This window comes from Rissa tridactyla, chromosome 11, assembly GCF_028500815.1.
Source record: "Rissa tridactyla isolate bRisTri1 chromosome 11, bRisTri1.patW.cur.20221130, whole genome shotgun sequence".
NCBI classification, from domain to species: domain Eukaryota; kingdom Metazoa; phylum Chordata; class Aves; order Charadriiformes; family Laridae; genus Rissa; species Rissa tridactyla.
Window position 1 is genome coordinate 885779 of NC_071476.1, and position 12396 is coordinate 898174.

Sequence of the window (12396 nt, forward strand, 5' to 3'; positions counted from 1 at the left end):
GCCCGCCCGCGACATGGCGCCTCCCGCTTCACCGCCCCGCCGGCCACGTGACGCACCGAGAAGCCGCCGCCGCCATCTTGGCTGAGGGCAATGAGGCCTCCGCCGCCAACTTGAGCGCGGGTGAGAGACCCGCCGACCGGGGCTGGCGCGGCGGGGAGGCAGCGGCGCCGCCGCCCAGGGCCGCGCAACGGGGCCGGCCCGGCGGGGGCGGGGCGCCGGCCCGCGGGAGGCCCGGGCCCGGTGAGTACCTGTACCCCGTGGGGCCTGCCGCACCGCGCCGGGCCCACTGCCCAGGGGCCCGCCCGGGGCCCATCCGCCGCGGGGCTCCCGGGGCCGGGCGGCGACTTCTCCCCGCCCGGGGCTGTCTCTTCCTCCCGGGACTGACCCTCGGGCAGCTCCAGGGCTGACCTCCCCGGCATGCCCACCGGCCCTCGCCGCTGGTGGTCCGGGGCCCGGCCCCCCCCCCCCCGCCCCGGGGCCAGCCCTGACCCCTGGGGGCGGGCGGACGCCCCGGTATCGCTCCTCTCAAGGGCTGTGCCCCAGTCCCTTGCCCTGGAGAGGACCCCGGTACTGGTTCCCCGGGGCCGGGCCCCTTCCCCTGGGACACCCTGGCGGGACTCCTCTCCCGGGGCCGTTCCCGGGGAGGGCACCTCAAACCGGACCCGCCGGAGCCCTGCCCCGGCCCCATCCACTGAGGCATCCATCCACCCTGACCAGGCCCTAGGGCCAGCTCCTGCCCCTCTTCTTGTCCCTGTTAGGGCTGGTTCCATCCCTCTCCACTGGCGTGGCCCCAGCATGCTCCCCTTGATTCACCCCACCGATGGCGGCCACCTTCCTTCCCGAGTTCATCTCCCCATCCTGCCTGGGACCCCCCATGTTGCCTCCCCAGGGTGATGCTCTTTGAATAACCCTGACCCTGTCCTGCTCAGCTCAGCCCAGTCTCCCTGCAGAGCCCCAGAGCAGCGGGTTGGGAAGGGGACGGGAGGACCTCGGATGGGTGCTGGCAATGGGGAGAGGGTTGTTCTCCCCCCTTCAGGGCCTGTCCTTGGAGGAGGGAGAGGTGCTTCGTGCAGGACTCGCTTGGGCTGGGCTAGTGGCCTCTGAGTGCTCAGCATCTCCCGCCGAGCTCAGCGGCATTTGCAGGTGCACAGTGCTTGGCCATGCTTGGCCTCTGCGGTCCCTGTGTCCCTCCTCGTGGAGAGCCAGCTCTATAAATGGATAAATCCTGTAAATAATTCCTCTCCCCCTGCGGCGCTGGGAGCCCTTGTGTCTTGCTGGTCGCAGAGCATCAGCTGGGCTCTGCGTGCTGGGTCAAGCCGAGGGTCCAGGGATGATATTTCCAAGGAGGCGTGTGGTGCTTGACCGGCGTGAACACGGAGATGCTTCGCTCTGCTGCCGGGGAGCGTCGTGCCTCTTCTTCCTGAGATGGGGGGGAGTTGTTTACAAAGTGACAGCCTGTGTCTCAAACGGCTCAGAAACTCATCCGGGGATGAGAGTCATTCATTTTTGGCTTCATTTTCAAGCATTTTTCAAGCTGTCACAGCTTGGCAGGTCTGTAGCTGCAGTGTCAAGATTTAGAATTATTCTGTCGGTAATTGCTTTCTGATTCATCAAAATGATAGATGAGAGGGAAAATGACAAATAATCACAAGTTGGGGATCTTCAAGGATATCCCTAAAAATGTGACTGGAGAAGCGTGGCGTGTGCGGGTCCCTTGTCAGGAGGTCACCTTTGCTGTCAGAGCATTTACGAAGAAATTCTCTTAAATTCAGAGTTGAAAAAAAAAAAAAACAAATGCGTAACTGGAAAACGAGTCCATGAGCCAAACTGCAAAGGTGGTTTTAGATAATTCAGTCTTTGGCCTTTTTCGCTGAGCCTGAAAGCAGGTATCATCACCTTGGGCACTAGCAACTGTCCTTTCCAAGACTGCTAGAAGCAAAATACGGCTTCTGTGCTTAACTTCCCTACCTGAAAGGGGGGGTGCGCTCTGATGCTTGTTTTCTTCCCTCAGATATATCAGCTTGTCTAATAAAAGCTATTACTGCTCTCTCCTACTCATAGCCTCAGACTAGCACAGCTACGAGTTATCTCTTACTTGTCTTGTTCCCTTAGTTACATTTACAGAGACTCTCTTTGCCACAAGTCCCTTCATTTTCAGAAGCGTTGTGGGAGTTGTGTGGTTACATCTCTTACATCTTTTTTTTTTTTTTTTCCCCGTTCCTTTAAATGTTGGAGGTAGGTGACTCATCATAACTCCAGCTGATATTTCTCAGTGATCTCTTATTTAGCACAGTGCATCAGGCAGAAGATGTATCGCAGAGTCAGAGGAGAGCTGGTGATACCAGCGTGGATTTTTAAAAAAAAAAAAAAAAAAAAAGGCATGGCAGTTGCTTGTTGCTGTTTGCTTTTGTTTTGGTGGTAAAAAGGTGTATAGGCTGTTCCTCCAAAACCAGAGTGACCCTGCATAGGCTCACGTACTGGATACGCGGGCCTCTCCGGTGCTCCTCCACATCGCCATGCCAAAACGCCTGCCTGTGAGTGTTTCTCTTCCGATAAGGGCGAGTTCCTCAACGGACTCCCTTTGTGGGGTGGTTCTCAGCAGCTGGGTGTAAGGCTTGGTTCATCTCTCGGGGCAGAGGCAGAGGCTGTTTAGGGCAAAAGATAAAAAAAATGGAGAAAGTATAATGAGGATATTCCAACAAGAGCTGAGTTCAGCTCAGCTGGAGCAGAACAGCTTTGTTTTGCAAGAGCCAGTGCTTTCCCAAAAGCAGCGCTTGTTTTTTGTTTCCCCTTCCTAAACAGACAAACATTTGTGGACTGCAGCGGTAGCTGCAGTCGCTCCTGGATCTGTGCGTGCCATTCGTACAATATTCTGTCTTCAGAGGGCTCAGCAAACCTTCAGTGCAAATCGTGACTCACCAGGATAATCGTCTTTTGTCTCCAGGCGTGTGTGTGCCTGTATTTGCAGAGGAAGGGAGACAGAGAGGCTAAGGGAGCTTTTGAAGGCTGCAGGTAGTAAGGAGGGAACGCGTGTATTCCTCTCTCAGCCTCACCTTGCTGCCTCGGACTGTAGATGGAGCAGTGCGCTGCTGTCCTTAGCGCTGATGGGGATTTTGAACTTCGTCCTTATTAGTATTTCTATGCACAGCGGCTGTTTGCAATTTTGTGGTGTTACAGAGGAGGGTTTGGCTCTATTTTGGGTAATGTAGGGTCTTTGTTGCATCTTCTCTTACTCTTATTTTAGATCTAAGCAGCACACTTGAGCTATTTCAGTGATCTTGAAGGAAGGCAGAATGATCCCGTGGAAGGACACTGGTCTGGGAACCAGCCAACTTGACTTGCATTTCCAGCTCTGCCGTTCTCTGGGGTGTAACGAGGGGCTTGTTGCTTAACCGTGCTGCACATGTTTAAATCTAACTTAAACAGAGCTGACTGTGCTCAGCCTGCTTTGTAAGGCTCTTTTAGATCACAGTTCAGGAAGCGCCGAATGTTGTTGACAAGTTATTTGCCGAACAGCAAACGTAGAGAGGAAAGGGTGGTTTAACTCTGTGTGCCATCCCGCTGCTCTCCTTCACTGAGATCTCTTCCTGATCCTCTCGTCTGAGTCCTTTTTAATCAAAGCAGCTAACGCTTGCTGTGCATCTCTCTCCAACAGTCTATGGGCTGGCAAGGAAAGGAGATGCTGAAGTACTAGCTTGCATTGTGTGGGCACCTGCCCTCAATTGTGCTGTTCATAGAGCACTCAGGTTTGCACTAATAACGCCCAGCAGGTTCCTCCCTACTTGTCAAGTGCCTTCTTTGATACGAATGGTTCGGGCATGTCCGCGCAGAGGACTTCCGGAGGCTGATGCTCATTGAGAAATCCAGGCTGTGAGATAAACCTGTTGTCTTGTTTCCAGCCTGCCTACTGCCATTGCCCGCGTTTTCCATTTTTGTAGTGCTGGTGCAGCCTTCCTCTGAGCTGCTGTCTGAGAGCAAAACGGCATCCTTTGAGGAACGTGCCTTTCCCTCTTGTTTTGTTGAATATAAAAGCTGGCAAATGGCTGTGTGGTGGTGGCTTCTTGTTCTGGCATGCAAGTTTCAGCTTGATCTGCTGCCACGGTCTGGTCTGTTCTGCACCAGGATGGTGAAGGTGTGGGGCTGAGGAGGGGAAGTTTGGGGTTGTGTTGGAGGGTGGGAGACCTGCTGTGAAGTGACGCTTTGGAGCGGTTTGCTGAGGAGCTTTGACAGGAGAAGCTAAGAGGAAAGCCTTGTTGCTTTGGAGCAAGGGCATTCAGAGTGACTTTGGTCTGTGTTGCCATCCCCCTTTTTAGCAGTCAGCTATAATAAAGTGTTCTTAACTGGATGACTGGTGACTAGCACGTGTGGCTCCTAGTAATGCTAAATCCACCACGCTTTGTAATAAGGTTCTAATGCCTGGGGTACTTTGCTTAAAAATAGCAAAAAAAAAAAAAAAAAAAAAAAGGATGGCTGTTAGGGGAAATTTAAATCAGAAGGAAACAAATGGCTTTTAATCTTTCCCTCTGTTTCAGAGTGAAGGATGCCGAGGAAGAAGAAGCCCACAGAGGGCCTGGAATCTCGAGGTCAGGATGGGGAGGAAGAGGAGGAAGAGAAGAGGAACCCAGGCAACGGCAAGAAGAAGCGCAGTTTTGTGGACGCGTTTATTGTTATATCTGACAGCGATGGAGAGGTCAGTGATCAGCTTGTGGTGTCCAGAGCCTGTGCTGGGCCCTGCTGCTGCAGGAGAGCGCCCCAGTGTCCATGCTGTCTGTGCCGGGGTCAGGCTTTGCGCAGAGGGTATTGTGCTTTTCCTTTTCTTACATATGAGATGAATCAAATCCTATTTGACTAGGAAATGAATGGTGTGCTTCGTGAGGGTGAGTTATGAGTCTGGGATTTGATAACCAAATCCTCTCAGAACTGAATTTGAAACGTAATTTAAAAGTAACCTTTCCTCAATCCCTTTACAAATCTTTTTTTCATAATTTTTATTTGATTGATTTCCAGCTAAACCATAGAAACATGATTCTGTATTATGTGCAAATAGATAAGAAAATGATTCGGAACACAGGCTTGCGAGTAGCTCAGACACAGCTGGTGTCTGGTAAACTGATCCTGAATTACAGAAGCCGGAGTTTTTAACCCACTTCCATAGGGGGTAAAGGTGACCTGTGGTGTGGGTGTGCCTGGCTAAGACACAAAGGCTCAGATCCGTCATCCCTAGCGTCATCTTACAAACATCAGCCTTACCCTAAAAGATTGAAACGTCTGTGTCTGTTACGCTGGTGTTGGGATGAGTGCAGGAACTCCCGTGTGGAGGAAACCCTGAGCCCTGAGAATCTGTCCTCGACTTGAGGTACACGAGAGGAAATCATTAGAATCATTCTTTTATGTATGACTCTTAAAGCTTTGCTCTGTCTTGCTGGTGATTGGGGATCCTAAGCTGCTTTTTGTAATTCCACCATTTTCAAAAGCATTTCAGTTTGCTCTCAAGCTGTAGATCTTAAATCAAGTCCCTTTCGCTCCCACATCTGCAGCGTGCTCCTCTACAATAAGGCGATTATCATGTGAGGAGGGGAAAAGCACTAGAAATAAACAGTAAAAAGCTGTAGGGCAAATGATATTGGATGTTTTTTCTTCACATTGTCTGAGTTCTTTCCCATTGGGAAATTCCCTGAAAGAAATGGAACATATGGCAGTAATAGTTCAGTGGGGTTAAACCCTTAGCTCTGCAATATGCTAAGTTAACTTCAGATGTCTGCTGCATCACTGGCCTTTATTGTGAAACCTATAAGGAAAAAAGAAATCAGCAGCTATAAGAGCTGCTGCAGTACATAAAAGATCAGGACCTGTTATTGTCTGCAATTATTCATCTCAATGTGCACGTATCTGAAAAAGAGGAAACAAACGTCTCTTAAAACACATCTATAAAAAGGTTAGGCTCCCTGACTGTTCTGTAAGTTTGTCTATAAACAATAAATTCTGATGGCATAATCGGTCATATTACAGAAAAGGATATGCTCAGAGAGGCCGTTAAAGAGCCAATTAGGTTCTGTTTAAGTGACAACAGTTCAGTCAGTTGAATGAGTGGATTTATTCAGTTCAGTCGCTTTCTTTCTGTGAGTCATCAGCTTCCAGATCCAGTGCCACAGTCTCTTGTCGTGTTGTTTTCTGCAAAATCAAACCCAAAAATGTGATTTACTTGGGATCTCAAAAAAATAACTGTCTGGCTTCTGTAGCTGTCTCAGCTCTTCAGCGTACATCAAGTTGAATTTCAATTTCGAACCTTGTAACTGTTGTTCTTGCTCTAGTAAGACCTTGTTATGTGTTCAAGAAGAGGTGTGGGGAGCTCAGATCAATAGCAATTTTAGAGAACAATACATTCTCAATTAATCTTGCATCTGTTAGGACATGGTTCCTTATGAATCAAAAGCTACAAGGACAATTTGGGCATCATTGATTCGATGGCTTTCTTCCTTGGCAGTCTCTTGGCAGGTATCTATAGAACAAGTCCCTAGTTCTGCTTCCAGACCAGCAGATCTTGTAGCAGCTGCACCTGGAAAGCCTCCAGCTTCTCACTTTTGATGATCTTTGGCAGACTGCCTCTCCCAGGAATTTTTCAGTCATGCTGGATTATCAAGCTCATCCATGTTATTTTGCCAAGTTTTCTTTCTTTTGCTCATGTCTATGCTGTGGCATCTGCAGAGCTGCATCAGAAGGAAGTTTTCTGGACGTCGGGCTTTCTGATCGCGGCTATATATATAATCCTGGATTCGGGGAATGCTTCCCTTTTTTTGGGAAGGGTCAGACAAAATAAGAACAGTCCCTCTGGCTTTGTGGAAACAAGAGGAGGTGACCTTCTCTGTGCAGATGATATCTCTGAAACGCAGTCATGACGAATGAGCAGAGTGGTTCCTGTCTCCCCTGACTGTTAAATCCCGCGGGGAACTGGTTGCCCGTGCCAGAACATGGGTGGTCATTCACAAATACACAGTATTTCAAATAGTGCCCAAGAAGGCTCTTTCCAAGGACAGCAACTCCTGGTCTGTCTCATGAGCCTCCTGCTTCAACTGGGCTGTTGATGGAGACTCTTTGACCCCCAGGGTTTTCTGAAGCCGTGTCTGAAAGGTGGTTGTCACCCAGCAGGAGGCCTGGCCGAGCCCGAGCATTGAGCACGGCCAGAGGCCCAGTAGTTGTGCTGGTAGATTGTACTGATCTGTAGCCTTCAGTGCAGTTGATCCCGACATGCTGCGCATCTGCCGTGGAACCTTTCGGAAAGGTCTGTTTTAACTCGGTAGATCCTTTGGGAGCTTGGAGAGTACCTGCCTCCACTTGCAGAGTTTGCATGAAGCCTCACAGGCTCCTTCTGCCAGATCCATCGGCTCTGCCAGCCCTTGGGGAACATGACAAGACTCCAGGGTGATGGTGCCGCCTATCTCTGCATGGCATCCACGGCCTGTCTTCCCTTTGGTGTGGAACATCCCTCTGCCTGAGTCTTCCTGTGTTTGGAAATACTCACAGTCTGGGTAAATAGCAGTGCGTCTTGATTTGGTTTTGGTAGAAAGAGGGAGATCTGTTTGAGCATCGGCTGGAACACCAGGCCACCGCCCTGTCCTGTTCTCCATCAGCTGTGGCAGTGGGCACTCATCTTGGGACCAGGCATGGCCCGAGGGACATCTTGCTGTGTTGAAGACGGTGCTGGAAGCGTCACAGCTAGGATGGCAGCGCCCGCCTTGCACCGCTGACCATCCGAGCGAAGCAGAGCCACGTGGGAGTATCGCTGCAGCACCCCACTGTCCCCACGGGCTCTGCTGTGGTACCGAGGGAGCCGGTGCCTCCAGTTCCCAGAGGAGAACGCAGTGCGAGAGTGCTCTTGAGAAGGCTCTGCTGCGCTCACTCCTTGGAAATCAGATTGGTCTGAATCCAGGCTCCTCACAGCCTGGTAAAAGCCCTTTTTTCTACAGAGGCCTCCCTCCCGTGCATCAGGAACTACGCGTCTGGCACGAGCCCCGTTGTGTCTCCTTGTTCAAGTCTCCACTTCCAGCAGGTTTGTTCTAATGAGCTGAAAGACAGAGCAGAGCTGAAACAGATTCTGAACTCAAGTCAGAGACTAATAAAGTAGGGTGTGATATTAATTTCAGCAGCAGCCTTGGCTAGAGCCAAACATGGCACTTCCAACATCTAATTGGCTTTTAAAAATAAATTAGTCTGGTTTTCATCTCCATATTTCCCATGCAGGACGTGTAGTGTTTGGCTGTGCCCTATTGTTGGATGGTCCCAACTGCTGTTGAGCAGTAAAATCGCCCAGACCTTTTGACTTTGCAGTCTGCACTGTTAGCTGTGGAGACGTTCTTCTGTAGCCTTTCCTTCCCGGAGTCAGTGGAAGCTGATTTCTGTGGTTTATGATGTGGATTCGAGGGAGCAGGATGTGGGAGGCTGGCTACTGGCTTCCATTTACGGGCTTTTAGAAGCGAGTAGAGCTGTATCTCTTTCTGCTGGCAGAGTCAGGTTCTCTTAAGTATGTGCAAAAGCATTTTTAAAATGAGAATTTGATTTCCTGCTGTCTGGTGAAACCAAGCAGGTTAGAAAAACAAGGAAGAAGAATAGCAGCTGCCTTCCACTAAATGTGCAGGGAACTTTGGAAACCTGTCTGTTTCTTGATCTGTGTACAATGCTGACAGTGAAATTGCTCATAAGAGAGCATCATAAATTAAACTGCAGAGCCTGACACACAGGAAGAGAATGTGGATTCCTTCTGGCCTTTACGCTTTAAATTGACGGCAAAGGAGGAGAGACGCTCTCCAGGCTGGCACTGAGCAGAGGTGCGCAGTTCCCACCTCGCCTCCGCTGTAATAATTAGTTTCCCCTGGAAGTTGTGTGTTGGAGATGACCTTGTAACTAAGAGTATTGGCTGCAGTTTGGGAATATTTTAATTGATTAAAATTATTTTTGGACTAGTGATCTTATTAGAAAGGCAGTTGGTTGAGTGGCCCCCTGAGTTCCTATTATCCTTGTAGACAGATGAGCACTAAAAGGTTGGGTCAGAAGGAGCAAGCCCTGTTGTCTTCTCTGAATTTTCTTGGCCCCTTCTGTTTCTACCATCCTTCCTTGCATTTATGCAGAGCACTCGGGGGCCTGCGGGGCTCTCTCCCAGCAGAGGTACAAACAGCCATAAATCCTAATTAAAAGGTATGTTTTATTTTCTGGGTTTAAAAATAAAGAAGATTTAAGAATTCTTGGAATTGAGATGTGTGTGTATATTTTGGCCCATCAGGATTAATTGGATTTGCTTCAGCGGTTCGCTGTACCGTGGCTGTTCGGTAGAACGCTGCTAAGCAATTTAAACATCTTTCTCGAATGTATGAGGTTCGCACAACACGTGTCCTGCAATAATTTTGCTCCTGACACTGTTGTAAATGTCGAGATTTTTCAGGACCCAGCACGGGGAACTGAGGCACATACCCGTCTGCGCGGTGAAACCCGTCGGCTCGCCTGGCACCAGACGTGCCATTCCCCTCCAAGCCCCGGAGGTGTTTGAGCCCCGTTTTGTCCTGTGGTGCGTACTCAAAACGCGTGTCTCTCTGCACAGAGCAGATCCTGGCAGCCGTGGAAAGTTTGGTGTGCTCATAAATCACATCGGTGCCCTGGAAGAGAGCTGCAGATGAGAGTGTCAGGGTTGACCTTCCGGCAAGTGCAAGAGTGATGAGGGGAAGATTGATGCCTAGAGAGAAGATCTGGGGATTTACAGAGCCTGCTAGGATTAAATTGCCCCCGTCTTAAGCTGGAGTAGGTTTAGCGCTGTTAGGCAGGGCTTTGGGGGAGAGCGGGAGAGCTGTTGTTTAACCTCATCCAGCATATAATCCCAGTGTGATCCTGATACGATCCCACAAACCATTCCCCGCTCCCTTAGGTGTGAGCTGCCCGCAAGGTCACCGTGGGGCTGCCGCTGCCGACCAAGGCAGGGCAATTCGGAGAACCTGTGGCTTATGGAAAACTGGAGAAGGGCGACATGCCAGGGCCCTGGAAGAGAGAGGATTTCACCTGCTGACCGTGAGCTAGGCAGGCTCAGAAACAGACAGCATCCATCTTCTAGCAAGAGCGAGTCTGGCTGTGAGGCGGCCTTTTGGAGACACGGGGGCAGATCTTAGAAACAGGGTACCAAAACCAGGCTGGGTGGGGAAGAGCAGGAATCGGTCAAAGGAAAAAAAAAACCCTTAGGTGCGAGCATGAGTGTGTGTGGGGACTTGCTGAGCGTGATTGCTGCCGTGTTGTGAGCTGATTCTTAAATCAGTGGAAGTGAGGAATGGCATAGGTATTAGGACATGTAAAAGCTGTAATGTATTAGGGTTTCGGGAAACCACTTCATAGTATGTCTTGCAAAATCTTAGTTGGATAAATAATTCAATTTGGTCTATATAGTAACATTCCTGGATTGAAATCCTGCTAAAAGACTGTCAGCAAAAGCTGGTGATGAACAGAAGAGAGGCTCATTTGGGGGAGATGTAAAGCTGAGGTCACGAGGATCAATATTAGGTCTGTGTGTGTTTTAACATCCTCATTAATGATCTGTAAGAGGCAGCAAGTGGTGTATATACGTTAATAAAATCTACAGATAACACTAAAGCTGGAGATGCCTTGAACAAAACTCAGCATAGAGGTGCAGCCCAAAGGACTTACCAGGTTCAGAAACACGGGCGACGGACAGCAGAAATTGATTACGCTTGAAAATAAGCAGTGTAGCCATTGGCATTAGAGTAGCCCAAGCCACTTGCCCCCCCCTTGAAGCCACCCTCCTGGCACAGGAGGTGGTATGAGGCACAAGCGTGTGGCCACTTTGCCGCGAGTCTCATGGACGGCAAAAACGACCGGAGCTGCGGACGGAGCCGCGTGAACCCCCTTCCTGGCCAGGCATGGGTCTCTGCCTGAAACAGCGGGTTTGATTCTAATCCTACCTGATTTAGAGAGACAAATTGGAAGGGGTCCAGTGCCAGCCTTCGGTAATGTGTACGCCCTCGCTTAAGCCGTTAGGACAGCAACTTGCATAAATGTGTGCCAATTAAGCCCGTGACCATTCTTGTTGCAGTCCGTGCGCTTAAAGCAGCAAGCGCTTAGGTTGTTCGTGTGGGTATTAATTTCGGGAGGCCTCGGGACAACAAATTTCTGCAATATTAAAGCTTCAAAAAAGAAACGCTTGTGGCAATACAATGAGAGAACAGCACCAGGAGTAAATACAGCTGCCTCTCCTGCCCGCAGGGTGCATTAGCGTGGGTCCCCAAAAACGGCTAGGATTCTAGTTTTAGCCACATCAAATTGTCTGGGCAGGGCGCTAGAAGCTGTGTGGCAGGAAAACAGTCCTGGCTTACAGGTGTGCGATGTTCGTTTATAAAAAGGTTTTGTTTTTCTGTTTTGAGTGCTTACAAATACCAATGTTTTAGCAAGGCCAAACGAATTCTCTCTAAAATCATGGGCAGCAGGTGCAGTGCATGGTGGTGACTGGCATGAAGTCTATTGTCTCTCCTACTTCTCTGTTTATGTCAGTCTGTAACTCTTTTTGCTCGTTATGCTTATCACACAGCTTTTAATAGTTACAGAATGTGTTTGAATTATGTTTGAAATTCAAATTTCACACAAATAGAGGCTTGTTCTTGAACCGGTGTTTGTGTCTGAGTGGTGGGGGGGAGGGGGCTGGTAGTATTTCTTACATATTGTGTGCACTCACCATATTTTTTTCCATTACAGCAGGAGTCGAAGGAAGAGAGTGGATTGCAAAAGAAGAGAACAAAACAGCAGCTGGATAGAACGAAGTTTGCTGCTAAAAGAAAAATTGCACGTAGGTCTCGAGTGCGGGGCTGGGGAAGCAGACTGGTGCTGAGCAGCTTCTGTGTTTGCATTAGAGATTACTTCCCTTGCAGGAAGGCTGCGATGCGTCTGGGGATGCGCAGCTCTCGGAGAAGACCCTTCTCAGGGGTAAAATTTGCCTTTCTGAATAGGCGACTGTCGCTTGTTTGCTCCCTGGGCAGCGTGTGCGCAGACTGGTGCACTTCCAAAATAAGTGTGTGAGGGCGTTGGTACCTCACCGGATTTCAAAATTGGTTGAAGCCGATCTGAAAGCACTGTCAGTCACAGACTGCTTTCCTGCTCGGGCCCCTCTGCTCCCGTCTTTCCCTTGAAATGTCATGATGCTCTGACCCGGCACTCGCAGCTCAGGAAGGATCTGAGTTGCAGCTGACAGTTCTCTGAAATCATCGGCTTGTAGCGCGGGGGCAGCCGGAGAAGCCAGCAACATTGGGCATCATAAGGAAGGGTGTTAAGAACAAGAGATTTGTTTTACGTCATTTTGCTGTTATATAAAGCGTTGGTGCACCCACATCAACAGCGCTGTGTGCAGTACGGCTC

The 12396-nt window shown here is 49.8% G+C and overlaps 1 protein-coding gene across 15 annotated transcripts in view; it reads left to right on the top strand.

Annotated features, from left to right (window-relative positions):
- Positions 1–92: 92 nt before the first annotated feature.
- Positions 93–12396, top strand: part of UIMC1 (ubiquitin interaction motif containing 1) — a 39404-nt gene continuing 27100 nt past the window's right edge. For 8 of the 15 annotated variants that reach the window (XR_008468914.1, XM_054217786.1, XM_054217785.1 and 5 more), the window contains exons 1-3: positions 128–240; positions 4533–4690; positions 11740–11830. Coding sequence is in view for 9 of the 15 variants with exons in the window: in XM_054217786.1 (XP_054073761.1) it covers positions 4541–4690; positions 11740–11830 (241 nt within the window). In the remaining 6 variants the exon portion in view is untranslated. Of the gene's footprint in view, positions 241–4532; positions 4691–9433; positions 9557–10419; positions 10534–11739; positions 11831–12396 lie in introns of those variants that run through there. The other 7 variants (XM_054217783.1, XM_054217784.1, XM_054217787.1 and 4 more) reach the window with 7 other exon arrangements.